The sequence below is a fragment of the Petaurus breviceps genome, unplaced genomic scaffold (assembly GCF_028583685.1).
Source record: "Petaurus breviceps papuanus isolate PSGF00001 unplaced genomic scaffold, PetGlider_PUasm1.0 90701, whole genome shotgun sequence".
NCBI classification, from domain to species: Eukaryota; Metazoa; Chordata; class Mammalia; order Diprotodontia; family Petauridae; genus Petaurus; species Petaurus breviceps.
Window position 1 is genome coordinate 8,629,665 of NW_027187316.1, and position 27,575 is coordinate 8,657,239.

The following is a 27,575-nucleotide window of genomic DNA, read 5'->3' on the forward strand; positions in this document are numbered from 1 at the left end:
TCACTTAGCAGGGGAGGTAGGGCATGTGGTGATTGCTAGGGCAGTGGGAGATGCTGAGGGATGGGAGGGGACAGTAAGTTCTCCTTGAATGTCTCCCTCCAGGTGACCATGTGGCAGGGATGTTGGCTGTGGCTGTGGCCTCCAGTCGCACCCTCGAGGTCCTGGACTTGGAAGGTACTGGCCTCACCAACCAGTCGGCCCAGGTGAGGAGCCCAGGAGATGGCCACACTGACTCAGGCCATCTTGTGCAGAACATGGGGCTGGGCACTAGGGGAAATAAAAAGCCTAGAGAACACAGAATGGATACAACACTCTCCCCTACCTTCCTTGTGCCTCCAGAGGGGATAAGAAACACACAATTAAACTATAGGATTTACAGCCAGGAATCCTGATCTCCTAGTCCGGGGGTTCAGAGATTTGTTCTGTGAAGTTTAGATTCAGTCAAAGGTTCCCCACCCCTATCCTAGTCTTACCCCTTCCTGTTCTAATTGAGGAAGTTCAAACCCAGAGAGGGCAGGTAAAGCTTGTCCAAGGTCGAACTGACTCTCACTCTGGGGCCCTCTTCAGTCTATCAGCCCCCTATGGAAATTCAATATTCCATAAGTGCCCAAAGCAAAACACATCGCTAGAAGCTTCCAAATAAACATTGAGTGGTCCTTTACCATCTCCAGCCATCTGGCACTTCCCCACTTTATGAATCATGTCTTCCCTAATGCTACTGGGGCAGGGCCACCTTCTCCCCGAAATCAGTCTGGGGTCACTCTCTGGGAGGAGGATGTAGAGAGGTGGTCAAGAGAGTCCCAGGCTTATGTAAGAGTTTTATGTGCTGCAGGAGATAGGATTGCAACATATGCTAGAGATGGTAGGAGATTGGTGTCTGTACCTCACTAATCCCTCCTACTTCCATCTTCCTCCCACAAATCACCCCCCAGACCCTACTGGACATGGTGGAGAATTATCCCACGGCTTTGCGGAGCCTGGTGTTAACTGAGAACAGCATCAGCCCAGAGCTGCAGCAGCAGATCTGTGACCTGCTCTCAGAGGGCGAAGAGGAGGAGGAGGCCGTAGCTACAGCAGGAGACGGTGTCCGGGTCCAGGACAGGGATCGAGAAGGGGAGCTTGATGCTCGCCAGAGGGGCGGATCCTGGATCTGCCCCAGTGGTAAGAGCCAGAATCTGGAAACATCAGGGGAAGGGAAAAGTGAAACACAGGAAATAGGCCCTGCAATTCTCATTCACTCCAAGCTAGACACTGTGCTCCATGACCCCTGGCTCTGAATAATCTCAATAACCTTTTTTTTAACCCTTTCTGCAGATCCTGGCTCTCAGATGGTACTGATGACTTCAGGACTGGGGGATAGTCTATTGGCTGAGACTGAGATGTGAATCCTGCAATTCCACCCCTCACCCCTAACCTCCATGTACCCCTGTGTGTGTGTGTCCTCCCGTGTGTACATGTCTACACATGCCATTGTGAGCAGGGCAAAGCCCCAGGGTCTCAGGAGGGGTGGTACCCAGGGCTCTGGTAGCCCCCTGGCCGCAGGGTGGGCAGGTGGGTGGCTCTGGTAGCTGTGATTGACTAAATGGCCTTGTGGTGGCACTTGTTCCCAGGGCAATACCCCTAGCTGCATTAGCAGCTCTGGCTTCAGCCCGCTGGCTCGGTAGATTTTATAAACTCCACAACCTGGTGTGTGGCTATGGTCACTGGGGGTGGGTGGGAGAGGCTGAGAAAGACGCTGGAGAAATGACAGCAGCCAGTAGGCAGTCTGCATCCCAAGAGCTACTGAGGAACCCAAATGTAGTCACCACTAGGGGGCAGTGCCGCTCAACACCAGCCCTGGTACTCATTCTAATCCTTTCAGGTCACATTTCTGCAGCCCAGTTACAAAGCTTTTACACATTTAATCTTGACAATACTGTAGGTAGGTAGTATTGTTACCTCACAAAGCTAAATAAGAAGCTTAATAATTCTCCCATGATCACAGTAGTCAGTCACCTTGGTTAAAATGCACTTACTCCCTTGGTGACCCTAGTGGGCATCAGTTTAAACTGTGGAATGAAAGGGCTCAACTAAAAGCCTTCTGAGGTTCTTTCCAGCTCTAAATCTATCATCCCAATTGACAGAATCCAGGTCTCATCCAAGTTCTAGCATGTTCTTCCACACTGTGTTGACTGCTCTCTTCAACCACACCCAAAGAATGATACAAGGGTTCACATCATAGATCATATGACTGCTTAAGGTGAGGCACATCATCAAAGGATGGATAGCCTTGTCCCTGATAGTGGGGTGTCCTAAAAGAAAGGCCACTATGCCATCCACTAACAATGTTTCAGGTGGCTTAGAAACTAGGGTAGGCATATGTCCCAGGAAGGGAAGTTGTCAAGGTCCTTTGCCTGTCTATAACATTAGCTGGAGGTTCAAGACTAGGGAAGCCTTAGGCAGGAGGTAAGGCAATGCCATGAGGAGGGGGCTCCAAGGGTTGCCAGTACTATCAGGGGATTTGAGGTGGGAGTCCCATCATCAAGTCTTGAGTGCCTTCAGACACACCTTTGGTCTGGCTGAACCACCAGGCAGGAGCAAGTCTGGAGGGTCAAGTAGCACAGATGACACAATACTACCGATAAAATAGTTTATTTCTGATTTTAAAATAGACTCATCAATGTGAAAACTTCCCAAAGCTCAGAGTAACAGTCTAGAGCCAAAGGAGGGGAGGGGCACCTCTAGTCTTCCCTGGATCTAGGGCCAGACCAGGCAGATTTCTCTCCACCCCACTGTCCCCAAGGAGACAGAAAGCCCTAAGCCATCCTCCTTTCATCCTTACTCCCACGGGGCCAACTCTACTGGAAGGACTTGTAGCAATAGCCCCTGCCATGGAAAGGGTTCCAATAGAAACTTGGGGTTCAAAAACAACCCTTCCCCCCAAAAATAAACTCCCTTGAGGGAGCAGACTTGGGGGCAAATACTGACAGAACCTTCTCCGCCCCCTCCCCCACCCCAACCCTACTCAAACACCCAGTGCAGACCAAAAGGTGGGATGTTCAAGGTTTGGGAAGAGATATGGTGTCCTGTGCTCAGCACGGATCAGTAAGGGCCTAAAGGGCCCTATATGGACAGACGTTTGGTGTCCCAGTTTTAGAAATGGCCAAACTCAAGTTGGGTGAAGGAACTGATTCAATGCTGCATCCAAGGTTAAGGTCCTGGTTTTCAATGGCATGAACTGGCTGGTCCAAGGAACAAAGGGTTGGGGAACCTGAGTTTAGAGTGAGCAAGATGCCTCAGTATCCCCCATGCAGTAACAACCTGGTGGCGTATGTAGTTACAGGGAAGGAGAGCAGGTGTTAGCAGGGAGAAGGGGTGATGAGGGCCTAGTTCAGCAAGTTGCCCTGCTCCTGGGCCTGGGTTAGACTGTCCTTTCGGTGTAAATGGTGCACACCCATCCGCTTGGGGCTTCTCTGAGGACGGTTAGAGGTCAATCGAACCCTCCCCTCCCCAGGAGGGGTGCCTGACCTTTCCCCTCCCTCTTCAGGAAGCAGTTTCTGGCGCTCCTCTGTAGGGCTCAGAGGCAGGTTCAATTCACCATCATCCCTGGATGGGGGTGGGCTGGGAAAAGGCAAAAGTCGACACCCCTCACCAACTGGAGAGGAGGCTACGGGGCCAGTGTCCTCATTATCTGAGGTGCTGCCAGCAAAATTGCGCAAATCTGGAAGCGCATCACGCCCAAAGGCTGTACGTTGGGTCAGAGGGGCAGGAGGAGGTGCCCGATCCACAAATGCTCGCTGCCAGCTGGCCAACAGCAGATCCTCTTCAGAGCTGGCCGAGCTGGCCACAGCACTAGGTACAGAGGGTGGACTGGCAAGTGGTCGAGGTGAAGCCTGGGTGGAGGCAGGGCTACCAGGGCTGAGTCGGGCTCGATCAGACCCTTCCTCCACTAGACTTAGAGAGATGGCCTGTCGGGTGGCATAGGTACAATTGGGCAGAGGGCTATTTCTGGGGATTCGCACCTTGTCCTCGGAGAATTCAATCACTTTTCGACCTGGGTATAAGGGGTGTGGGGGTGATGGAGTAGGGTAAGGGCTCAGCTTCTCACAGGGTGGCAAGGGCAGCTCTTCCTCTGATGAGCCCCGAGTACTGCCTGGTGGGCAGCACTCCCCATTGGCTTGAGAGGTGGGACTCCTTGGAGCCGTGGGACTGGCAGGATTGCCCGGAGCCCCCTCACTCATGTCCACATGCACAAAGACATCCTCAGCTACAGGGCGTCCAGAACTGCCAGACTGGGCAGAGTTGAGCAGGAGTGACTCTGGCTTTTCCAGTACTCGAGCAATAACTGAGGTGGGCACCACAGCTCCTGGGGCCAGGCTAGGGGCAGGGCTAGGGCCAGGGGCATCCTGTGTGCTATGCAAGTGCTTGCTAACCATGTCCTGAAGTTCATAAGGCAGCTGCATAGGAAAGATACATAGAAGTGAGTGGAATAACCAAGGGTACTGGAACATGATCCCACTTCTAACCCCGGGTAACACCTCTAAATCAACCTCTGTCCCCAGGGGGTTCCTGAGTTCCTAGATCCAGAACAATCTTAAGGAAATCAGCAATGACTCCTCCAGGATCTCCCCCTGCTTTAACTACACCCTCATACTTTTAGCCTAGGGGCCGTCCTAGGGTCCCTACTTGGAAGGATACTGGCACTCTCCTTACCTTGTGTCCCCAAGGCTTTGTCCCTGTCAAACAGCTCTCTCCATATCCCCCTCCTCCTTGCTTGGAGACCTGGAGTTCAATCCTCTCCCTGATCCCCCCATCTGCCTTTGCTCAGGAATGGCAATAGATCCCTTACTTCCATTCTCCACCCCCTTGGGAAGGACAGTAAGGGCAGAAGACATCAATCACAGAGTCCGCAGAGTATAAAGAAGGGATAGGCAGAAAAGGAAAAGTGGGAAAGCAGAGGGACGTGGAAGTACAAGTGAGAGAGAAGAGGCTGGGGGAGGCCAAAGGGAGTCACACTCACATCAGCAAACTTATGGTTTCGGAAATGGGACTTGTTGCACTTAAGCAGCTGCACAGCCAGGTTACAGTCCTGCCGGTAGCGCTCCTAGGGAGAGAGCACTAAGATTGGTGCCCACCCTGGGCCCAGCACAGGGGCTAGAGGAGGAGGAGGAAGGGATTCCCTTTCCAGAAGGCACTGGCTTCACGGCCTCCACAGCCAGAGCTCATATCACCCACCCCACCAGCCAAGGGAAACAGCACATGTGCCCACGGGGAACCTACATTGAGCTCTTCTAGCTTGTTAATGGTAGTCTTAGCATCCAAGAGTTTGTTGGTCAGCTCGACAATCTCCCAGTCCAAGGTTTTCCGGTCCATCTCAGCCTTCTTAATCTAAAGTAGGAGATTAAGTAGCCTCAGCATAATATCAGCTGACACCTCAAATCACTCCCCCTCCCCCCAACAGATATGGGATAGCCACAGGAGCTGGGACAGCTAAGGTAGACAAGACAGACAGACGGATGGATGTACAGAGGGAACCAGGGGCCTCTCTCCTGCTCTCTAAGCTGGCTAAATGACAAGGGTAGGAATGGGAGGGGGTGTGGGCTCTCTACCACCTTACACATAAAAGAGCTGGTAGAAGTGTCTCTGGGCTACCATACCTCTGTGCAACTCAAAGTACTGCTCATGGGGATTAGCTCAGGGAGGGGGGCGGACTGAAGGGGAAGGGACAAACTGAGAGCAGCTGACATCACCTGTTCAGAGGCAGGGACCTTCCAAACACAGGCTTGACTGTCCTGTGCCCAGGAATGGGGAGGGAGGAGATGGAGGGGCAAGCAGTGAGGGTGGCTCTAAGAGGTAGCCTGGTACTTCTGTAGCACTGGCAAGATTGACGGCAACTCCAGGAGATGGAAATGAGAGGAACACAAACTGAGGGTACCCCTCAATGCTCCAGACCCTCTGCTGGAGAAGCCACTTAGTCATCTCTGTGGAATGCAGCAGGGAGGACACTGTCCAACACTGGCATCACTTAGTACCCCAAGAGCCGCCTAAGAAGGCTCCCTGGCCCTCCAAAGCTCCTGAGAGAAGAGGGCACCCATGGCCACTGCTCCAGGGAGAGGACAGGGCCTGGAACAGGGATAAAGAGGAGGGACAGAATAGGGCACTAGTGATGGAGCAGAGGGTAAGGGTAATTAGCCAGGGTCCCAGGGGGGTCCCAGGGCAAGGCCAAGGTACAAGAGAGAAAAAACAAACTCAGACGCAACTGCAAAAATCCAGCTGTGGCTAAGAGAGGCCTGAGAGGAGAGCGCAGCAGCAGCAGTGGCGGCGTGGGGGAAGGGAAGACGAGGAGAAAAGAGAAACAGCCGTGAGCATTAGGACAGTCCCGACTCAGACAACACACTGCGGGCCCCCACCCATCCCCCTTCTCCTCCCCCAGCTCCTGACCTCCTCCCACCACTGCTCCCAAGTCCCTGAGAGCACAGAGTTCTCCCTGGGGGTCTTAGGGCACCCTGCCCTCTGGTGGACTCGGTGCCCTGGAGGTGCCCTCTGTGACCAGTTACCAATGTGTGCAACTTGTCTTCCAGCTCCTGGTTGTTCCTCTGCGACGCCGTGTAGCTATTTTGTAACCTACACACACGAAGAGAGGCAGGGCTAACAACCCTGCCTGTCCCGTCCCATTCCATCCCATGCCGTGCCCAGTGCCACCTCAGCCCCACTCTCACCGTCGGAACTTGTCCTTGAATTTGTCCAGTTCTTCCCGGCTCTGACCCAGCTCTAGCTCCAAATAGTCCTGTCCAATCTCCAGCTCCCGCTCCAGGGCCTCTGTCCGGCTGGTCGCAGAGGCCAGGCGTCGCCGCAGCTCCTCATTCTCCTGCTGCAGGAGCCTGGATGGGAACAAGCGAGCACCCAGGATCAGAAGAGCACAGGCACGTAAGGGGGAAGAGGCGGAGGCCTCGAGCCTAAACTGTCCTCTCTGCTGTCGCAGGGACCTTTAGCCAAACTGCTGCTTCTCCTTCTGCCAGGGATGAGATGATGCATGAGCAGAGTCCTAAGAACTCAGCTGAGAAGTAGGGAAGGGCAAAGCAGGAATGAGAAGAAAAAGAGGAAATGAGGAGGAGGAGGGGTCAGACTCTACACCTTATGTCTCTGGCTACCATCCAGACTAATCGAGCCTCCAGGTGCAGTCTTCTCTATTACTCATTTAAAAATCCAGCCTAGGCACCCAAAAGAAGAGTGCCAAAAAGCATAAGGGCCACCAGGACTAGGTCACCTCCCTCTGCCCAGTAGTGGACATCCTTCCCGCAGAGGAGGCAGAAATGAGGAGACGAAGATTCTCTCTCTCTCCTCAGAACCAAAAGCCAGGATAAAGGGGCTGATGGGGAATAATTCAATTAAAATTATCAAATGCCTCCAATGCTCAAAGTACTAGAGTCATAAAAATGAAAGAGGGGGGCAGATAAAGAATCATGATGAGGGGCTGGAAGGACAGCACTTACTTCATCCTCTCCGAGTCTGTCAGGGACTCCTGTGCACAAAAGAAAAGAGGCCAAAGGCTCAGCTCTGAACCTGCTCCTGCTCACCCTATCCTCTATCTTAACTCTAACATGGCCAGCCAGGAAGACGAGAGTCACCCACCCATGCTCTGTCCACCAGGAGATGGCCATGCTCTCTTCCTCATCTTTGCTTCTCCTCTAACCCCAGAGGCCAGCAACACAGAGACCCTGCCAAACATATTGACCTCGAACTTCCTTCATCCAGCCCTCCATAAAGATGTATCCCACTCCCCACCCCTCATACAAACAGTGATAGAGTGCTCTACGCCAACTGGTACCCTGACAAAGGGGAAGGAGCAATTATTGTCAGTGACTAAGGAGCAAACATGAGATGTTGAAAACGTGCCTTGGTCCTCCCATGCACACACTTCTAACATAGGGCTCAGAGAAAGAAGGAACTGAGATGCCTCCTCTCCCAAGCCAGTGTGGCCACACTAAAACTTGGATCCTAAGCATGGGGGGGGCAGGGGAGTGAACAGGAGGAAAGAGGCCAGGTCATACTGGAGCGAATTTCCTTTACTCCAAGTGAAGGAAAGATAAGTCCTTGGGAAAGAGGAAGCCTCTGAGATTGTTCAGCACAGTAGCAGGAAGGGCTACTGAACTCTGGGGCAGAGGTTTGGGGAAACGCATATTTAGGACTCAACTGTACCAGTCCCACTGCATCTCTCACCACCACGATCCTCTGTAGAAACCCACCTCCAAATACATTAGATCATCTTGAAAGTATTCTTCTTAGTAGAACCACTTTATTTTTAACTTGAGTTATGACCAGAATTTAATATTCCTACAACTACTTATTCTTATGGCTACTGTAGCTCTTTGGAATAAAGTTTACATTACCATCCTGTTCAAAGTACATAATCATTTCTAAAAGGAGATTATACTGAGCATTTCTACAGGAGGATCACATCTACCACTGAGGTTCAGGCTGGCTCAGGTCTTCCCTTAAAGTGCTGAGGTCATTTCTAGGCCATAGCCCTCCAAAGTAGCTCTCTTGACGTTGCCTTTGGTCAAGTCCAAAACGACATTTTCTCTCCTGGACAGTCCAGGAACCTAGTGCTTTGCACTAAGGTCCCTTGGCCTTCCCTGGGGACTGACTCTGTAGGATTACCTTTCTTGAGCTAACTCAAACCCCCCAGAAGCTTCAGAATCCCCTTGGGTAGGCTCCACTCCTGGACAAGCTGCTTGAATACCAGCAAATACTGGGGCAGAGCACACCCTGAAACATCATCATCCACTCCATGGCCTCTTCCACTGTCTTCCCTGATTCCCTCTACCTTCCTTCTTCGACCAAGAGAAGTGAAGGCAGTGGAAGTGCTGGCTGACTGCCCAGGACTCTATACCTGCCAGTGTCCACTGAAGCTAGGTTACCTGGCATTCAACTATGCTGACCTCCTGCTGAGCCCATGGAGCAGACAGCTCAGGCCGCAGCTCTCGGTGCTGTGGCGGTGCCTTGCGGTATGGCTTCTTAGAAGGGGCTGCACTGCTCATTCTGGGAGAGGTAAAACTCCTTAACCTTCTGGAGGGAGCTGAGCTAGAGGGAGAAGAGGCGAACATAGAGAAATGCTCAGCTACTACTTAAAGCAGTCAAATGAAGATGTAGGCTCTTCATGAAAAAGGCAATGGTGGGGGGGAGTACAGGGACTCAAAACAGCATCCCTTCCCCCAACCCTCCCCATACCTAGTTACCGAGAGGGTTCTTTAGGAAAGGGTTCTGGCAGAGAAGCTGATTGTCTGGGTCCAGAAATCAGATAAGTGGGGGAAAGATGAGATGTAGTCTGGTAGCCAGGGGACCCAGTACTAGAGTCAAGAAAAGCTGAGTCCAAATCGTGACTCTGGCACTTAGCTGCTATGTGCCCTTGGGCAAGCCACTTGACCTCTCTTGGCCTCAGTTTCTTCATCTGTAAAACGTGGATAACAACAGCCCCTACCTAACAGTGTGATTGTGAGGATCTAAAGAAATACTATATGTAAAATTACAAACCCTAAAGCACTATGTAAATGCCAGCTATTAGTTATTATTGTTCTTATTAGACCTGGACCCATCTCAGCAAACACCAAATTGGTAGAAATGAGAATACTGATGCTGATGAGAAGGAATGCTGCAGTGTCTTACAATGTCATTGCTAAGGAAGAAGCATCCACCCCTAAAAGCCCAAAACCATGACTAAGGTTTTGGACCACTTACCCAGCTGGGGGAAGATATGTGGACCAGTGTCTGTGGATGCTTATTCTTTTTCTTTCTTCTTGGAAATAATGAAGAATAAATAATAATAATGATAATAATGAAAAATATTTTCAATGAGAAGTACAACTCACCTATGGGGCTCAGACTGAGGTCTCACCAAGGAGATTCACTCAGGCATTCTGACAGGAAGAACAGAGGAGTTTAAGATGTACTCTGAATGTAGGTTCCTCTATGGCCTCCTCCCACCCCAAAGACAGAAAATAAGCCTTGACTAATATACTACAGGGCTTGTGTCCCCCCACCTCTTCCCCTGGGGTTTGGAGGGAACTGTGAACCCAAGAGGACTCCAGGACCCCCAAAGGTTTAGGGTCCAGCAAATCTACCACGTAGTTATCACAGCTCTCACAGTTCCAGTCCCCAACGCTTCCTACCTAAAGCTTCTATCTTTTATCCCAACCTTTAGCTTGGCCCAAGTCTCCCCCCACCAAAAGGCCTACTATTTCAGGCCTCTACAGAGACATACCGTCTGTTTGTCAGCAGCTCCCTCCGTTCTGCTGTCCTGGAGTCAGCCCTTGGCTCTCCTCATCCTGGGGCCCCTCCACCTTCTTTGGCCGACAGCTCCTGAAATCCAAGAAGAGGAAGAAAGGAGAAACCGGGTGTCAGCCACCTGTCTGTCAGGACCGCCAGCTTACCTATCCTTGGTCCCCAGGGCCAAGGATATGCACTAGGGAGAATTAGAGAAAAGACTGCCACCCAGGAGTGAATGGAAAAAAGTACAGATGAAAAGAAGCAGGTCTTACTGAATCATGTTCTCAATCCTTCTCTATGGAATTCTAGAGGAAATGTCCCAGACAAGGAATCTGACAGGCAGAATGGGATCTCAACTTGTCACATGCCTCTGGACTGGATGCTCCCTTTCCCTACCCTGCCCACTGCTTCCTCAGGGCTCTGAAACAACCAAGAAATCTCCAGTGGGTAAGCAGGAAAAGAAGAGAGAAGTCTAAAGAGGGCATCCCTAACAGCTATCCCACTTGTTTCTGTGGGCACAAACACTTCCTCAGCGCAAACTGAAATTTAACATGCCTCAGAAAGAGAACAAAGACAGGTCCAAGAGAGAATTGTACCCATTCCCCTTTCCCTCTCTTCCCCAACTCCCAAACCCTATTCCAAAGGCATAAGGGTATTATCGCTTGCAGTGAACAGAACTACAGCATGGGGGCAGTCAACACCTGCCTGAAGTTGGGGGAGGCACTAACCTCAACTGGCCTCTTTAGTATAAAAAACAAGCTCCCATCCCATCATAGATCTGGGGGCTGGTGGGAGCAGAGCAGGAAGGAGCACGTGTTTCTGCTGTCAGGACATGCCCCGGCTGTGACTCGGCAGTGTGCTCCTAATGCATTCCTGTAGGGCCCAGGGCAAGAAGCGTGCTGGAGGGGTGAAGGGAGGATGTAATGTGAGGTCTCTGTCTGGGCGGCCCAATCCACACCCTGGGGTAGGGTGGGGCTGAGGGGAACTGGGCCTGGGCCTCAGGGGCACGAGCCACAACCTCTGAGTTCCATCTGATGGTAGGGCTAGAAGCATGTCCCCACAGGGCACAGGCAGCATGCTGACTGACTCGCTCTGCAGGAATGCTGGGCAGGCCCACAAGGACATAGCACATTCCTCAAGAGTGGAGTGGGAGAGCAAACAAGCCACAACCCTGCCACCCCCACGCCACCAGGCTCCCCTAGAGCAGTATCCCTCAAAAAGAGGCCTGGGGGAAGGGGCCTAGAGAGATCATTAGGCTGCCAGATTTAAAGGGGTGACTCCCCAGCAGGGCAGATGACCAGGAAGCAGCAAGGGGAAGATCATAGGGCAATGGCCTCAACACTAATACTATCCACGAGCAAACAGAACCCAGCCCAGAACGTGCTAGTAGCACAGGACAGGAAAAAAGAGAAGGAAGGGGCAGTCAAGCCACAGCAGTCACCTAAACCTGTGGGGAAGAAGGAGAACATGCCCTGCCAGTCTACATCTCCTCTGAAAGAGAAGCCAAATGCCTGCCCATTTTCCTCGTCACTCCACCCCCTGCTTCCAAAGAATGACTTCCTCCCTGCAGGTCCTTTCATGCACCCCTCACCCCTCAGTCTATGAATTCTCTCCTCCCTACAATACAAAGTTTTCTCCCCATCTCTCTTTCATGGCACCATGCTACTGGTGTGAGCAGAAGCAGGGAGGATGGGCTCGCTCTCCGTCTCTGACTCTGTCTGTCTCTCTCTCTCTCTCTCTCTCAGGTGTCTGGTAACCCTACCTGTAAGCAGATCTGCCCCATTCCAAGCCCCATAGTCCTTGGCTCTGGTTACATCTACATCCTGTGGCTCAGCTTGTCTCAGCTGCTAAAAATGCAAAGGGCCTTGAACAAACATTTCCCCCTTCCCACCCTAAGCTAAAACCAGCTCAAGTTATCAGAGAGAATGAACCACGATGATCAGTTGAAAAAACCTGAGAAATCAGCATGGAAGCCACTTGTTCTTTTCAAAACACTTCGAAATGGCAGAAAGGGGGGCTTGGTATATAGTCCCATGTGGGGAGGGGTAACCTATTACCACAAAGAAAAGTAGGGAATACAATTATCAGGCAGATCATCAAAAGGGAATCTGTCTGGACAGAGAATATAATTTATAGTTAGGGTTGAAATTATTGATTCCCAGGAGCTGGAGCCACCCCATTCCCATCCTCATCCTCATCCCAGATCTATTCAGGTACACTGTGGCCCTGCTGGGTCATCTGGCTCCATATCCCAACTCTAGAACTTACAAGGAGTCATAAATCATGTTCTGCTGGGGGGAAAGAGACAGGGCAGTAAACCTCTATACACCAATGGAGCCTGCTATTCTAAAAGGGGAAGAGAGAAGGTCTGTGGAGAATAAGTACAACTGGGAAAAGTAAAAAGCAAAAAAGATCTGAAAACTCAGCTGCAAGATGGAAAACAGTAAAAAAAAGGGGGCTGAAGCAGAGCAGTGAAGGAACATCAAGAGAGAAGGTGGAGAACATTATTACTCCAAGACCTCCCCAATATCTCCTCCAGTTTGTCTTCTCTAGACTCTCTGGAACAAGAAAAGTCTTTCAGGTACCAGATTCTGGCTTGAAGAGGCTCAGCCTAGGATAGATTTCATGAGGTTGGAAGGAATCTGAGGAAAAGTGGCTGGGGCTGGGGGGAGATGGTAGATTCCACAAAAGCCACTGCTACTTCCCAGGAGGCTGGATGGTTCCAAGAAGTCCCACAGAATAAGGGTTTATTTTGTGATGAGGGAGGGAAGGGGGTTGTCTTAAGTAGATTAGAGAAGCTCCTGAACCACCTCAACTTATACTATTGTGTCGAAGAAAAAAGGTAGGTTTTGTGACAGGCTGAACTACCAAAATAGTTGATAAAGAAAGGTGGGATAAACCCTGAGAATCCTTGCTGCCTGGGTCAGCCCAGAGGTGTCTTCAACTCCAACCAGGAGAAAACCAACAGACACACAGCTGGGTCTACCTACCACTTGAAGTCTATCACAGTAGTGCTTCCAATTCCTTGGAAAAAGAGTATACAAAGCTCCTCCCTCTCCTTCCCACCCCTTTACTCTACTCCTGCATAACATTCATTCTTTACCTCTTGTCTATAGGCTGGGACAGTAAAGGGAGGAGGAGAGAGATGAGACTGTACCTAATTGTCATGTTGCAATCTGCCAGCTGGGACAGGCCTCCTGTTCCCGCCTGCCCTATATTAAATACCTTCTCCCTGATTACACCCCCATGGGGCACGATTATCAGCCTCCAAAGAACAAAGTCTACTTTCATCAGAAATAGGACCAGACATGCACTGCTAACCTACAGAACAGCTGGGTGAGGAGGTGAGCAGACAAGAGAAATCTGTTACAGTCTCCATGCCACCATTGCCCCCCATGCTAGGAAATGGGACACACCTGTTTCCCTGAGCCCACTAAGGAATAGGGAGGAGCAATGTAATCACCTCTGGCTCTTCCTTGGCATTCCCTTACTCCTGACATAGAGGGGAAGCAACTGAGCAACAGAGTTATTTCCAAGACTCAACTACACTCTGCTGCCTTAAGGCAGGCTCTTTATGGACTTTCCCAATGTCAAGGATGCCACCAAAAAGAAAGAAAAAGCAACCTCTTTTGAAGGCACAAGGTAAATATGTGGATGTGATCCACATTTGAGCTGAGGTTACGATTTCCCTTGTCAGGGACGGGGATTCCTCACAGATCTAATGCTGTCTCCCAGACAGGGCAACAAGATCCATACTGTAGTTAGGGACAGTCTCAGCCCCAATACCTGATCTTCCCAGTCCCCCTCACCACTCCCACTACCATATCTCTCTCTCTGATCCTCTTAAATTGGAAAATGGGGCCCCTAAATGTTCCTGGTTTTCTTGGCCCTTTAAATTCAAAACCATCTCCAGACTAATAACTACATCAAGTTTTAGAAATCCATCTGGCCCTGATTCAGCTTCCTTAGCCCTGAAAAAAAGCTGAATCTCTATTAGAGGCAGCATGATACAGAAGAAAAAGCAATCAAATCAAAATCTCCTGATTTCTAGATTCTATTTCCCGTTCTTCCACAAAAATCTTTGTAACTTTGGGAAACGCATAATTTAAGAGTAAACTTCACTCAAATTCTCATTCAGAAAAAAAAACTGGGGGCTAAGGCACACAGAGACTGAGTGCTATTTCATAAAGAAAATAGGAGGGGAATCTAGTATCTTAAAGAGTCAGGGACTCAGAAATTTCAGGAACCTGAAAGCCAGACAAGAAGACAGTCCCCTAGAGGGAAGGCTGTATTACATGCAGGTCTGACTATTTCTAGATGCCCCCTAAAAAAATCAGGGCTCTGCTTCTAACCAAATTCCAGGAAAGCCAAAGCTGCTGGCCCCTATTACCCCACCAATTCCTTCCTACTTCCTCACTCAACATTAAGGGGCATATCTATTAAAGAAGCAAAACAGGATTCACCACAGAAGGGGCTCCTTTCCCAGTCAGATATCTTTCAGGTGTGTCCCCAAATAACCCTACCATTCTGCAAATCTTTGGGCTGAGGCACATAGAGTCATAATCATTCCCCATATAGCTGGCTATCTATCCCCACCAGTGGACCTGAGGTTGATTCTTCCAGTGCTTTTCCTGCTACCCTTCCCCCTTCTCCTTTCCCTACCTAGGTCAAGTGTGCAGCTGTTTCTGAGATGCATGAGCAAAGCCTCCAGCAATCCTGGGCGCGTGGCAGGCAGGCAGCCAACAGTGTGGGGGTGGGGTCTGGGAGGAGCATCAGCTTAGTTTTATGAGTACTAGCTAGATGTCAATCTGCTCCCAGGCCAACCCCTTGATCAGTGAAAAACCTGGCTTGTCCCAACTAACACTGACCTTACCATCCAATTTAGCCTGTTGCCCAGGCTACTGGTTTGGTCTTCTGCCTGGCTTTACTAAAGTGACAGGTCTTCAGAAGTCCCAAGAAGATGGGAAATGTCTGGATCGAGGGTAACCCTGAGCTGCTTGGAACCAGTGCTGGTTACTTCTAAGTACCCACCTGAGCAAACACCACAAACACTGCCTATCTTATCTTCTGCTCTAAATAAACATCTAAAGGAACAAAGGTAGCCCCTATTTTATCCAAGACCAAATTATAACACACCTGGCAATGTATGCTTCCCTTGTTTATCATTCAGCCCCCTATGCCAACCTTAGCACCCACTCTGAATACAGAGAATGCTGAATTCACTAGACCAAAAGTACCCTGTACCAACATATGCTAAACAGGGCTTCTCTTTCCCAAAGTGGGTAGAGTGAGAAACGTTTTTGACCAGGGTCTCAGCTCCAAGTCCCTCTGGCTCCCTTGAACAGAACCAGAATGGTCACCAACACACACTCTTCCTGCCTTCTTCATCCCAACCCCAGTATTACAAAGAAAAGTACACACACACAATTCTCCCATGAGATTCTACTTTCTGCTTCCTATCCTCTAAATAAAAATCAATTTCTCTTTCTAGAAGGGCCTAGCAAAGCCCACCAATTCCTAAACCCTGTTTTCCAACACTTACTATCAGAACTGGAATGAGGTGGGAGGGAGCTGCAGGAAAGAGGGCAACCAGGAAGATGAGAAAGTCATTTTTAACTGTTTCATCAGAAGACAAGGGGACACTGAGCGTTTATCTGGAAACCCTCTTCTTCCCTACCTTGACTAAGTTGGCACAAGGAAAGCTTTGAGGAAATTGCCCATCCAGTCTGAGTTTTCACTCACCCATCTACAAGCCAGGCTGGGAATGGTAGAAGTTGAAGACCAGGTCCTCTCTCCCCTTTCTGACTAAGTCTTCCTTTGTAGTTTCTATAGTTAAACTTGGGTAAAGTCCACCCCAACCTCCAGACGTGAAGAAAGGTCAAACTTCAATCACCACCCACCTCAAAGAATAGTGACAGCAAGAGAGCAAAGTCATGATTTAAAATAGGCACCTGAAATCTGGATACGTTTCATAGGATTTAGAACTAGAAGTGAACTTGGAAAACATCTAGTCCCATTTCCTCATTTTACAAAAGAGGACTAACAGAGCCAAGATTCAAACCCAGGTCTTCTTGCCCAAAATCCAGTCCTCTTCACTGTACTAACACTGTCTTTCAGTTTGAGGGGCTAATTCCTCTCTCCTGAAATTCCCCAAAGCCTAAGCTAAATTCCTCCCCAATCTCTCCTCCCAAACATTTCTCTTGATGAAAAAGCCTGGAACTGTTTTTCTCCAGAGGGGAAAAATAATGGAATTTCTAACCCATCATTCTTTCCAATGAAGATCATGGATAACAGGAATCTTAGGATAGCAGTAAAACATTTGGACTAGGGGAAAATCCTCTTTCCATTTCCCATTTTAATCCTGTCTACCTCTTAGGTACAGAAATCAGAAGTCATTGTAGCCTATAGGGAATCTTTAGGCCCTAGAGTCAAAATGAAAGTTACAGAGCAGCCTGGGATACTAACTAATGACCCTTGAGGGGAAAACTGAAGCACAATGGAACTATGGGGAAGCTGGGAGGGGGGAGTCAGTGCCAAGCTAGAGAGGATACAGCCCTCCAAATGACACACCTCCACTCCAGAGCCTTGAAAAGGGCTCCCTCTTGAAGCTTAAGGGAGATTTAAGGGAGAAATAAATGCATGAGTCCATCAGACTGTAGGAAGCAACCAGGCTCTAGTAAAAACTCAGAGAAGGAGATTGGCTAACAAAGTATCAGGAGCATATTGTGTGGCTAGGTTCAGACTCACGGGGTTAGTGTCTTCTCCCAAACCAGCCAGTTCTTGTTGTTAGCAGCAGACTCATGGCAGACACCCTCCAGGCTCTCCATACAAACAGACAGCTTGGTTTACGAGCAGCCCAACTCTGGAGCTGCAAAAAGAGAGAAGGTATGCCAAGCTACAGGATACCACAACTATCTCCTCCCCCCGCCTATAGGGGTATGTGCCACAGATGATCCCCAAGAGAAAAGGTTCCGACAGACCACCCCCCTCAGCAGGTTTGAAGAACTACAGAAAACAACTCCCAGGGGAAGCATGACAATTGCCTGGGCCTTACCCTCCATCAATCAACTAGCACAAAGCTTGAAAAGCAAAACAAAAAAACCCTCAGTAATCCTTGAGCAAACACAAGTAAGAATAGATAAGGAGAGGCCAAGAGACGGACTGCCCTTCCCATTCCCTGCTCCACAAATACTGCTGCCAGGCTATGCTGTAAAGTACTGACAATACCAATCCAAAATGTCGAGTGACAGGATCTGGGAGCAAAACTACTCATGGCCAGCCACTGCTATCTATCTACTTGGCCTATGCCAGCTGAGTCCATCTTCTCTCTTCCCACAAGGACAACAAGCAGAAAAAGAATGAAGAAACCAGCCTCAGAACTGAGATGACACAGGAATTGAATCAGAAAATAAAATACAATGGGATAGTGTCTGACCATACTCTACATGCCAGGAGGGGATGGGTTAGTGTCCTGCCAGCCTCATGGACTCTGAAAGGACCTCTGGGATATAGAAGCCTTATATTCAGCACAGAGCCTGTATCCAAGGGAGTCCTTTCCATTACTCCCAATAACAATGATCCAGTAAAAAGGATGCCACATCCCCCCGCACAGGAGGTTATTCCATTCACCCAGGATCATCTATACAAATGAAAGCATTGTGGCTATACCTTTTCAAGTGGGTGACAGTAAATCCAAGCAGCAGGCCATGTGAAGCAACAGAGGAAACAAAACTCCCCTTCTCCTTCTCTATACTCCCTTCTTGCCCTGAAAAGGCCTAGAATGGAAGAGGTTTTATCAGGTGCTAATTTTGGGAATCTGGGCAGAAGATACCTAGAAGTACACTAAACTACTCCTAGTCAATAAAATGAAAAGTCCTAAGCAGATTGACTAAACCTGTCTGGGTTTAGCATGACCAGGCAGTGTTTGGGCAGGAAGGGGGGGAGGGGAGAGTCCCTCTGTCCTATAGTAGCCTCATGCTGTAGCAGTGGTGACTGCAGCTGCCACTTCAACCTAGAGCTGATCTTGGCAATCCTTGTAGCCCAAGGAAAGGGAGATGATACCTTTCTCAGGGTTCACGCTCTTCTAGGTCTGGTGTTTTAACTCTTCTACCTAAGAGTTACAATTGCTACCACCAGAGAGAGTAAATGGGAGACTCCCATAAATCCTTTTCTATTTGCTGAGCTCTCCACCTCTCAGAACACAGACCTTTCTGTTCTTCGGTGGTCTGTGGATAACAGCCCAGAAGCAGAGGGAGGCTTGACAAGCAGGACACAGGAAAGGTTTCTGGAATCCATCCTCACTCTCAGGAGGTGGATGTCACGCATCGCTGATGGTCCATAAGAAACATCACTGAACAAATTTCTTAAATTTAGATGGAATGGAGAGTAACAGGTTGTCTGGAAATCCTCATTCACTGGAAAACTCTTCCAAATTCCAGTCTAGGGAATAGGGAGAACTGTCTCTCTTTCAGCAGAAACAGAAGCAAAAGGGAAGCTAGTTAATATAAAGATCTTGTCTGACAGTTTAGGCTTCAAACTACCTTCCCAACTTTATTTTATGCAAAGAGCCTAATAAATAAAAACCTAATAACTTGACCCAAGATAGAAGACTATTCCCCTTCCCTGAAAAAATCCATGTGCACTCACATGTGCACCCAGGAATTGGTGTTATCCTGACTGAACCAAGAAGGAAGAAAGTGGAGGAGTCACAGGTAAGGTATAATCTACTCTTACCAGAAGGTCCAAAGGCTAGGTCTCCAATAAAGGAATAATTTCAATCTAATTAAATTCAACAAACATTAAGCACCTATACAACAAGCAAAACACACAACAGGAATACAAAGATGAAAAACAACATAGCTCTGACCTGAACAAACTTAAATACAAAGAAGAAAGTAACTGTTACACATTGCACTTGCATTCAGACTTTTTCAATGTATCAATCAGTTGTGCTGCCTTTTTTTTTCCCTCTCAAAAAATACTATTTGTCATATAGGATGGCTCTCTGAGAGGTGCAGAGGGAGGGACACAAAGAATATTATGGTGATGTAAAGAGAATATCAATAAGAACTTATTTTTTAAAAAGTGATAGGAGAAAAGAAGATATCAAGACAAAGTACTTAAGGAAAACTTTGAGAAGGGAGAAAGCACTTACTTGTAGGGGATTAGGGAGGATTTCGTGAAAAGGGTAGCACCTGAGCTGGGTCTAGGAAAAGCAAGGATTTTGTTAAGTAGAGATTACAAAGGAGCACATTATAGCCAATAGAGGATAATGATGTGAATGCACAAAGGACAGAAAATGTAGGATTGGACTGAGAAATAAGGAGCTTAGTTGGAACTGAGTATGTGGAATGCAAAATAAGGTTGGAAAGATAAGGTGGTCCCATACTGTGTGGCTTTTAATGCCAACTTAAGCAATTTGCATTTTATGCTATGAGCAACGGGGAAATCACTAAAAGGAAATCAAGTTTTCATATTTGTGCATTATGACAATTATTTTGGCAGCTGTGTGAAGGATGGACTGGATAAAGCAAAGACTCAAGGCCTGGACACCAGTTAATAAACTATTACAATAATCTAGCCAAAAGGAACTATGGTACTTGGGAAAAGAATTTTTTTTTAGAATTAAAAGATCCAGGCTCAAACCCAAACTTTGACTCATACCTGTAGGACCTTAAACAAGTCACCTGACCTCTCTGGGCCTCATTCTCCTCATTTGTAAAACAAGGCAAGTTGGACTAAATGGCCTCTCAAACCTCTCTATTCCAACTCCAAATCTAGGATCCAAGGGATGAAAGCCTAAGCCAGGATACTGACAAGAGTGTGCCGACAGAACGGAGGCAGAATCACCAGGACCTTACAGCTACCTGTATGAAGAGAAGGGAGAGGAAGGGTCAAATGGGACTTGGGAGTTTTTAAGTCAGGTTCAGTGGGAGGCAGGTGGTACCATCCACAGAAATGGGTAATTGAGGAAAGTCAATTTTAAGAAAAGAGTTGTCTAAAAAAGGATAAATTCAGTTTGGGATACATTAAGTTTGAGCTTCTAGCAGGACATCAGGTAGAGCTGTCCAAAAGACGACGAGAGACATGAGGCTGGAATCTGGAAAAGACACTGGACTAGGACATAAGGATTTGGGAGTCACTGGCAAAGATATGACAACTGAACCCACTGAAGTAGATAGGACTGCCAAAGAGGAGAGCTAAAGAAAGAGCCTTGGAGGATATACACATATAAGTGAAAGAAACTGAGAGTCAGACAAGTACAAGCCCCTAAAAGACAGACATGCCTTTTCATCCTGGTTCAGTTTGGTCACTTTACCCCAAAAATCTGCTTTATAAATAACTCAACTTTTCACTATTACCCAAATATTATCCCCTTATAGGAGATGATAACAAGGAAGAAACCACCGATGATTTAAGCTTTACCTCCTCATTTCCCTACCTGCCCTGTAAAGCAGAATAAATAAATAAATACTACTGGCAAATAAAGTCAAAACCAACTGCTAGGGAAGCCATTAACCACATAATTCAGCCCTGGATAAAAAATGTTAATGTTGCTATTATTAATGCTATTCCCTTGAATTTATAGTTTATATAGCACCATTCCTCTAAGGGATCAGAATGCTTTCCTAAGACACAGTGTCCTTCATTCTTCCAAAGGGACAGGGAAGAGGAGCCTAGTTCTGGTCACAACATAAAAAGACAGCAAAACCAGAAGTCATGTCCATTCCTTCTCAATTTTCTATTCTCCACACAATGCCACCTAATTCTACCCTTAACCATTCTGTTTTATATTCACAATGAAGTTATACAATAAAGAGGTGTAGTATTTCTGGGAACAAACTGCCTTAACATAGATATATTAGAGCCAAATCACAGACTGGGAAGAGGTGCCTCAGGGGCCGCCAAAGACCTACACTGAGGAAACCCATCCATTTAGGTCACTGTAGAGCAACTTAAACCCCTTCTCTGGCATATTAAGCTTCTCAAAAACCTGAAAGTTGCTAAGCATGGTAGTTTATTTAACTATCTCTTGGCACTCTCAGTATTTCCCAACCTTTTTCAGTCCAGAGCATATCTGTGACCATCTAGACACATCTAGATACAGAGGGAGGAAAAGCATATGTGTATTCCTAAAATTCACTACCCAATCATCCATGAGTATAGTTACCTGTTCAATAACACCTATAAGTGCATGATGCACACACAAACCACCAATACTGCATCCCTACGCTGACACCTCCTCTTTCTACCATGGTTAACATCACATCAAGGAAATCCAAGGACTGAAGAAGATGAACACCAACTACATTACTGAATTATACTAGCTAGGGAGCTATATGCTCCACAGGCTTATAAGCAAACAAAACGTACTGGCTGATGGACAGTATGAAGGAAAAGCAGATCTGAGGTAAAGATAAGGAACCAGGGCCAGGATCCTTGTGAGTTGTGCCATGCAAGCCAATTTATAGCTAGACTTTAGTTAAATTATAATTTTTTAAAAATCCATGCTGTTAAGACATTTATTTCTGTGATTTTAAATTTTGGGGTTTTTTCCCTCGTTTCATAGAAAAAGCATCTCTTCTTTTGTTAATCTGGGTATTTTGTATTTTTTGTTAAGTTTTCATCTAATTTTCTCTACATTATCAGCTTAATTAGCATATATAACTGGATAGTTTCTGATAATTTCTTTACTTCTTCAATTGGTTTGTTTTTTTTTTAATTCTGATATAATTTTCTTCTTTAATCAGGTTAGTTAATATTTTTTCTACTTCATTAGTTTTTTTTTAATTCCTAATTTTACTTACCAATTTTTTTTACTTTACTTCCAATTTTACTTACCAATCTTTTTCCTCTCAATTTTATTAATCTCTGATTTTTATCATTTCTACTTTGATTGGTTTGAGATTTTTTACTTGTTATTGTTCATTTTTTACTGTTATCTCAATTCATTGATTTCTCTGTTGACAGAAGTGTTTAAAGATATAAAATTTCCCCTCAGAACTGCTTTAGTTGTATCCCATAAGTTTTGATATGTTATTTCATTACTGTTATTTTCTTTAATAAAAGTTTTCTACTGTTTCTACAAATTTGCTCTCTGACCTATCAGTTTAGAATTACGTTAATCTCCAATTACTTTTTAATACTTTAAGGGTTCCTTATTGAATGTGATTTTTGTTACATTATGATCAAATGATAAGTTTGGTATCTTTGCCTTTTAATTTTTTATGAGATCTTTATACACCAATACATGGCTAATTTTTGTAAAGGTGCCATGAAAAGCTGAAAATACATAAATTCCTTTCTATTCCCATTCAGTACTCACCAGAGACCTATAATCTCTATTTTCTTAAATTTCTATTTTGAACTCCTTTATTTTTCCTTTAGTTAAATTCTGTGAAGGCCTGAAAAGGGTACATTAAGGTCCCCCAGTACTGTAGATTTACTATTTTTCCCCTCATTCAATTTAAACTTTTCTTTAAGTATTTAGATCCTATATTATTTGGTGCATTTTTATTAAGGATTACTATTGCTTTGCTATCTATGGTGTCTTTTGGCATAACATAAATTCACTGCTTATCTCTTTTTATCTTTTCTATATTTACAGCAGTCTTATCTAAGATCACAATTGCTACTCTTGCAATTTTTTACTTTAGCTGAAATATAACTGATTTTGCTCCAGCCCCTCATTTTAACTCTAAGTGATTTTTTGTGTTCTGAGTGTTTCTTCTAAACGAGTAGCTGGATTCTGTTTTCTAATCCATTCTGCTATCCTCTTCCATTTCATGAATTCATTCATTCACATTTTCCTCTATCCTTTCCTGTCCCTAGAATTGAGAAATACTTGGATCTTCGACTACCAACCTTAGGAAAAAAAGAAAAGAACTGACATAGAAGTGAAAACTCAGAAGAAATGGTCTCTTTCCACCAAGATTTACCATTATAAACTATCACCTCTCCTTCTCTTTTCCCAAACCCTTGAAAGACTGAGTCTCACATTTTTTTCAAGTAGTTTACTGGGGACAAAGTCTAAGCTCTGCCTGATTCAAAAATTCTATTGGCAACTAGCCAGAAACTTAAAGATAATGTCTAACTTCCATAAAATGAAACTATTTCTTTAACACATGGTTTTTTTCAACATGGGGTCTCTACTATAATTCACCACAGGACAAAAGATAGTGGGAGAGGTAGGCTAAAAGAACTGGACATGTAGTGAGTTTACTTATGTCTAAAAAAATGGGAGCTCTGTCAACAACCATACTGAAATTAAATCACGTGCTAAAACATGCCTTGAGCCCAAAGTTTTAGGACCTCTACTGAAATGTAAAGTTATAGTCCACAGAAACAACACGCTTCAGCATGCAATGCTCTTGCAGCACAAATTGAGATAAAGTACAGCATGCTGGGATGTGTAATTGCTATATATCTGTGGGGGAGGGAAAGTAGAGAAGTCTAACTCCATATAACTTGGAATTCATTACACAACCACAACTCCTCAAATTTTCCTATATAAAGGATTTATCACATCACATCAAGGAGAAAGCATTAGAATACTAGAAAAAGAGGCATGCACTGGGCCCCAAATCTGGAGCTCTGTGGACAATCAGAATACATGTCTAACCCTGCTCACAGCACAGTCATTTATGGAAGCAAAAAAATGGGCCCAGAGGGTATGTTAAAGATGGAACATGACTCAGAAGGAGGGAAAGAGTGAGTCTAAAATACAGGGCTAAGGAAAGTCAGTCAACCAAATACCTGCCACGCCTCTGGACCTGTAGCTTCAAACATATCTCTTTCATATCAAGAGAAAGGAGAAAGAAAAGACAGGAAAGGGGGAGAGGAAAGGGAGGGACTGAGGAAAGGAGGAGGAGAGAAGGAGAAAAGGAGGAGGGGAGGGAAAGGAGAGGACAGGGGAGGGGAAGAGAGGGATGGAGGAATGAGGGAGAGAATAGGGGGACAGGAAAGAATCTGACCAAGATCCACAACAGAATATAACAACAAACAACATAATATTGGACATTTGCCTAAATCTGCTTGAGGTTCAAGTACCCTAGATCTCTATTTCCTAATAACCAATACAATCCAAGAACTTGAATTTATTTAACATGCTTCATTAGGATCTCATTTGTTTTTCAATTATTTTTATATGGAGGTAAGGTCTGGGGGAATGAGGGGAAGTGTGAAATTCCTTATGTATTTAATAGTACAATTTGTTGCTTGGTTGTTTTTGTTTTTGTTTTTTAAACAACAAAAACACTAAAATGAGTCAATTTAAGGGTTATAGACACCAGAAACTTCTAGACAGAAATGTATATGGAGAGAAAATCTCTTCTCAATAGTTCCTGAACACAGGACAGCAAAGATTGCCTTAGAACAACTACTGCCCTAAATGGTGAAAAGAGCTGAATGGGAAGAGAATCCCATTTCATTAGCATTGTGACTTCTCCAAAGGAATTGGGCTTGTGTGGCTCTTTATACACAGTAGATACTGAGGAGACAGTCAAGTGATGATCCTTACATTTCTATCTTAGAAAGTCCCAAATGAAGGGTCAGTTCCATAGACTTATACCTTCAGTCAAAAAAAAATAACTGGAAAGACCCCTTCAACATGTCCCTAGGAGATAGCTGCTGATCCATGTTCCCCAAAAGCCAGACCTAAATTTTGCCTTCAGTCATCTCCAATATTAGGCCACCTCAGTCCCCCAAATAAAAATCTTGGCTAAAAAATGAATTGGAGCAGCTAGGTAGCACAGTAAATAGAGCACCGACCCTGGAGTCAGGAGGACCTGAGTTCAAATCCTGCCTCAGACACTTAACACTTACTGGCCGTGTAACCTTGGGCAAGTCACTTAACCCCAACTGCCCTGCCTTCCCCCCTCCAAAAAAAAAAAATTAAGAGAAATATTTCCAGTTCTTTAGCTTTTTCCAGATCCTTAGAAACCAAAATGTTGCCACCTCAGCCATGTGAGTCTGGTCTTGTTTTATGTGACTCCTAGCCTGTTAAAACCACAGACCTAGGCCTGATAAGATACATTCCTGTCACAAAACCCCAAAGATAAGGTACATTCCTGTCACAAAACCCCAAAGATGAGGACCAAATACTAAATTCTACTGGAAATTAAGCAAAGTGGTAACATCTTTACCTTTCTTTTCCCTGTAAGTCTGCTGCCCCTCAACTCAGGTTTGATTTAGTCAATGTAACTAAGGAAAAAGTGGCTTTGTGGTGGGAAGGAGAATGAATAGGATGAGAACAAAATTACCGATACAGGGGAGTTCGAGAAGCGTTAGGTCTGGACAAGGAGAGACACCTTTAACAGGCCACAGCATATTCTCCTGTGCCAAACAGGAAAAGTCAACCACCATACCCCCAAGCTCTAAACCAGATCTAATGACTAATTCTCAACTATCAGTGGCTAAAGAGGTGACTAGGGAGTCAGAAGGAGACCATATGACTGAATGAACAATTCTAAAGCCTAATTTTATTTTATTTTTGGGAGGGGGGAAGGCAAGGCAATTGGGGTTAAGTGACCTGCCCAAAGTCACACGGCTAGTATGTGTCAAGTGTCTGAGGCCAAATTTGAACTCAGATCCTCCTGACTCCTGGGTCATGCTCTATTGACTGCACCACCTAGCTGCCCCTAAAGCCTAATTTTAAAAGAACTCAATTTCTCCTTTCACACTTTCAAATTTGAATTTCCCCTTTATCTATTCCAAACCCTGCTCCCTACTAGAGTAACTAATAAATCCTGACCCATATAAAAAGAACAAAAAGGATAAGAGACTAGATAATTATGAAACCCAGATTACAAGCACCTGGATAGTGCAGAGCTAGCTATATGAAATAAGAACGGGGAGAAAACAATCATGAGTCTTTCTTCTTACTTCACCCCACTTCAACCTCCTATTATTTTATATAATTCCCAAGGGTCTTGATTGCCCCCAACTTTCACTTTAAGCCAAGCTACCAACTCTATAGGGTAATAAGATTCAGGAGAGACAATGTATATGTATAGTGGCTGCACATGTGAGTAATGCTTCTAGTGCAACTACCCAAAGAAACATAAGGGGTGTTTTCTATGGAGGCAGTATGCTGAAAGGAAAGGGCAATGAACCTATGGTAGTAATGTGACACCTGGTTTGAAATTCAACCTCCAACAATTACTGGGTTGCCACAGGCAAGTCCCTTAACCTCTGAGACTCCATTTCCTCAACTGTAAAATGGAAATAATACCATTTGGCTCCTGGTGACGACTGAATGGGATGAAGTTATATAAAGACTTTGTAAACCTTGAATGTGTCACAGAAATGTGAGTTATTGTTATTTCTCAAGTCTAACTACAGTTTATATAGGAGATGCCTCCTCTGTCCAACTCCCATAAATCAAGCAAGCAACTCCTGACCTTAACCACAGCAAATTCACCTAACTACTAACAAAAAGATGATACTCTTCCAGAGGTTTCCAACTATCCCTTCCTGCTCCCTTAGGTAAAGGAGCCAGCCCTCAAAGGCATACTATGCTCAATTCGAGGAACCACCTTACCCGCTCTGGGGTTGAGTATGGGGCAATGCACCACCCCCTCTTCTAGGTGGCCACGCTCACTCTGTCCATTCCCCCAAGCCCTTGAGACTTCCAGCTGAGAGAGGGGCAGATGCTGCTGCCACAGACAGGAGTTCCAAGAAGGTTCCTCTGGGCCTAGAAGAAGGTTTCACGTGCATGTTTTTAGTTCCCTTCTCTGCAGGCTTGAGGCAACACTCTCTCAGTCCCAACCTTTCCTCTCCAGGTTTCCCGCCCCCCTCCCCCTCCTGGTCCCTCCAGGTAAAAAGGATCTAACAACCCCCCCCCCCAGCTTCCTACCGGCGGGGAGAGGGAGGGGGAAGTCCAGCCTCAGGTACAATATACAGCTGCAAGGGTCCCCTCCGGCCGGCTCCTTAAGAGCACTTTCCTCACAGTCCCTAAGAACACCTGCTCTTCCACCCTCGCCTCCCGCCGCAAGTAGGGGATCAAAGGAGAAGAGCCCCCCGCCCCTCCCCCACTGCCCCTCCCCCACCTTCTCTCCAACCCCACGTTAACCCCTCTCGCCCCGCTCACCCCAACTCTCCAGCTCGTCCCACGCCCCCGCCCCGACTCCTCAATCTCGGACTCTAGCTCCCCCGGTCCCCGCCCCCGCCCGGACTCCTCCAGCCCCCACAACAAACTTTTCACCGCCGCCCGCTCCCTTCAGGCCGCCATCTTGCCGCGGGGCAGGCCGGGTAATCCTCCGCTGGGAGGGAAAGGGGGGGAGGGTCGCAGCCGGAATCCCCACGCACAGCGGAGCTGCGCGTCATCTGAG

The 27,575-nt window shown here is 46.6% G+C and overlaps 2 protein-coding genes across 19 annotated transcripts in view; one reads left to right on the top strand and one right to left on the bottom strand.

The window, feature by feature from the left end:
• Positions 1-1,685, top strand: part of LRRC73 (leucine rich repeat containing 73) — a 4,157-nt gene extending 2,472 nt beyond the window's left edge. For both annotated transcript variants that reach the window (XM_069065923.1, XM_069065922.1), the window contains 3 exons: positions 103-203; positions 933-1,161; positions 1,315-1,685. In XM_069065923.1, coding sequence (XP_068922024.1) covers positions 103-203; positions 933-1,161; positions 1,315-1,385 — 401 coding nt within the window. In that variant the 3' untranslated portion in view covers positions 1,386-1,685. The remainder of the gene's footprint in view (positions 1-102; positions 204-932; positions 1,162-1,314) is intronic.
• A 930-nt stretch (positions 1,686-2,615) lies between these two features.
• Positions 2,616-27,575, bottom strand: TJAP1 (tight junction associated protein 1). Of its 17 annotated transcripts, XM_069065917.1 has the most exons (16): positions 27,442-27,575; positions 26,786-26,938; positions 18,452-18,709; positions 17,914-18,020; positions 16,993-17,113; positions 10,518-10,665; positions 10,241-10,338; positions 9,849-9,896; positions 8,901-9,063; positions 7,473-7,501; positions 6,699-6,860; positions 6,537-6,603; positions 6,240-6,269; positions 5,260-5,367; positions 5,000-5,083; positions 2,616-4,436 (listed from the first exon to the last, which is right to left on the bottom strand). In XM_069065917.1, the coding sequence occupies exons 9-16, from the start codon at positions 9,018-9,020 to the stop codon at positions 3,366-3,368; spliced, it is 1,671 nt and encodes a 556-aa protein (XP_068922018.1). In that variant the 5' UTR covers positions 9,021-9,063; positions 9,849-9,896; positions 10,241-10,338; positions 10,518-10,665; positions 16,993-17,113; positions 17,914-18,020; positions 18,452-18,709; positions 26,786-26,938; positions 27,442-27,575; the 3' UTR covers positions 2,616-3,365. The 17 variants fall into 17 exon arrangements, with proteins under 17 accessions (XP_068922018.1, XP_068922011.1, XP_068922015.1 ...); XM_069065910.1 differs by lacking the exons at positions 17,914-18,020; positions 18,452-18,709 and adding an exon at positions 15,988-16,145; XM_069065914.1 differs by lacking the exon at positions 10,518-10,665.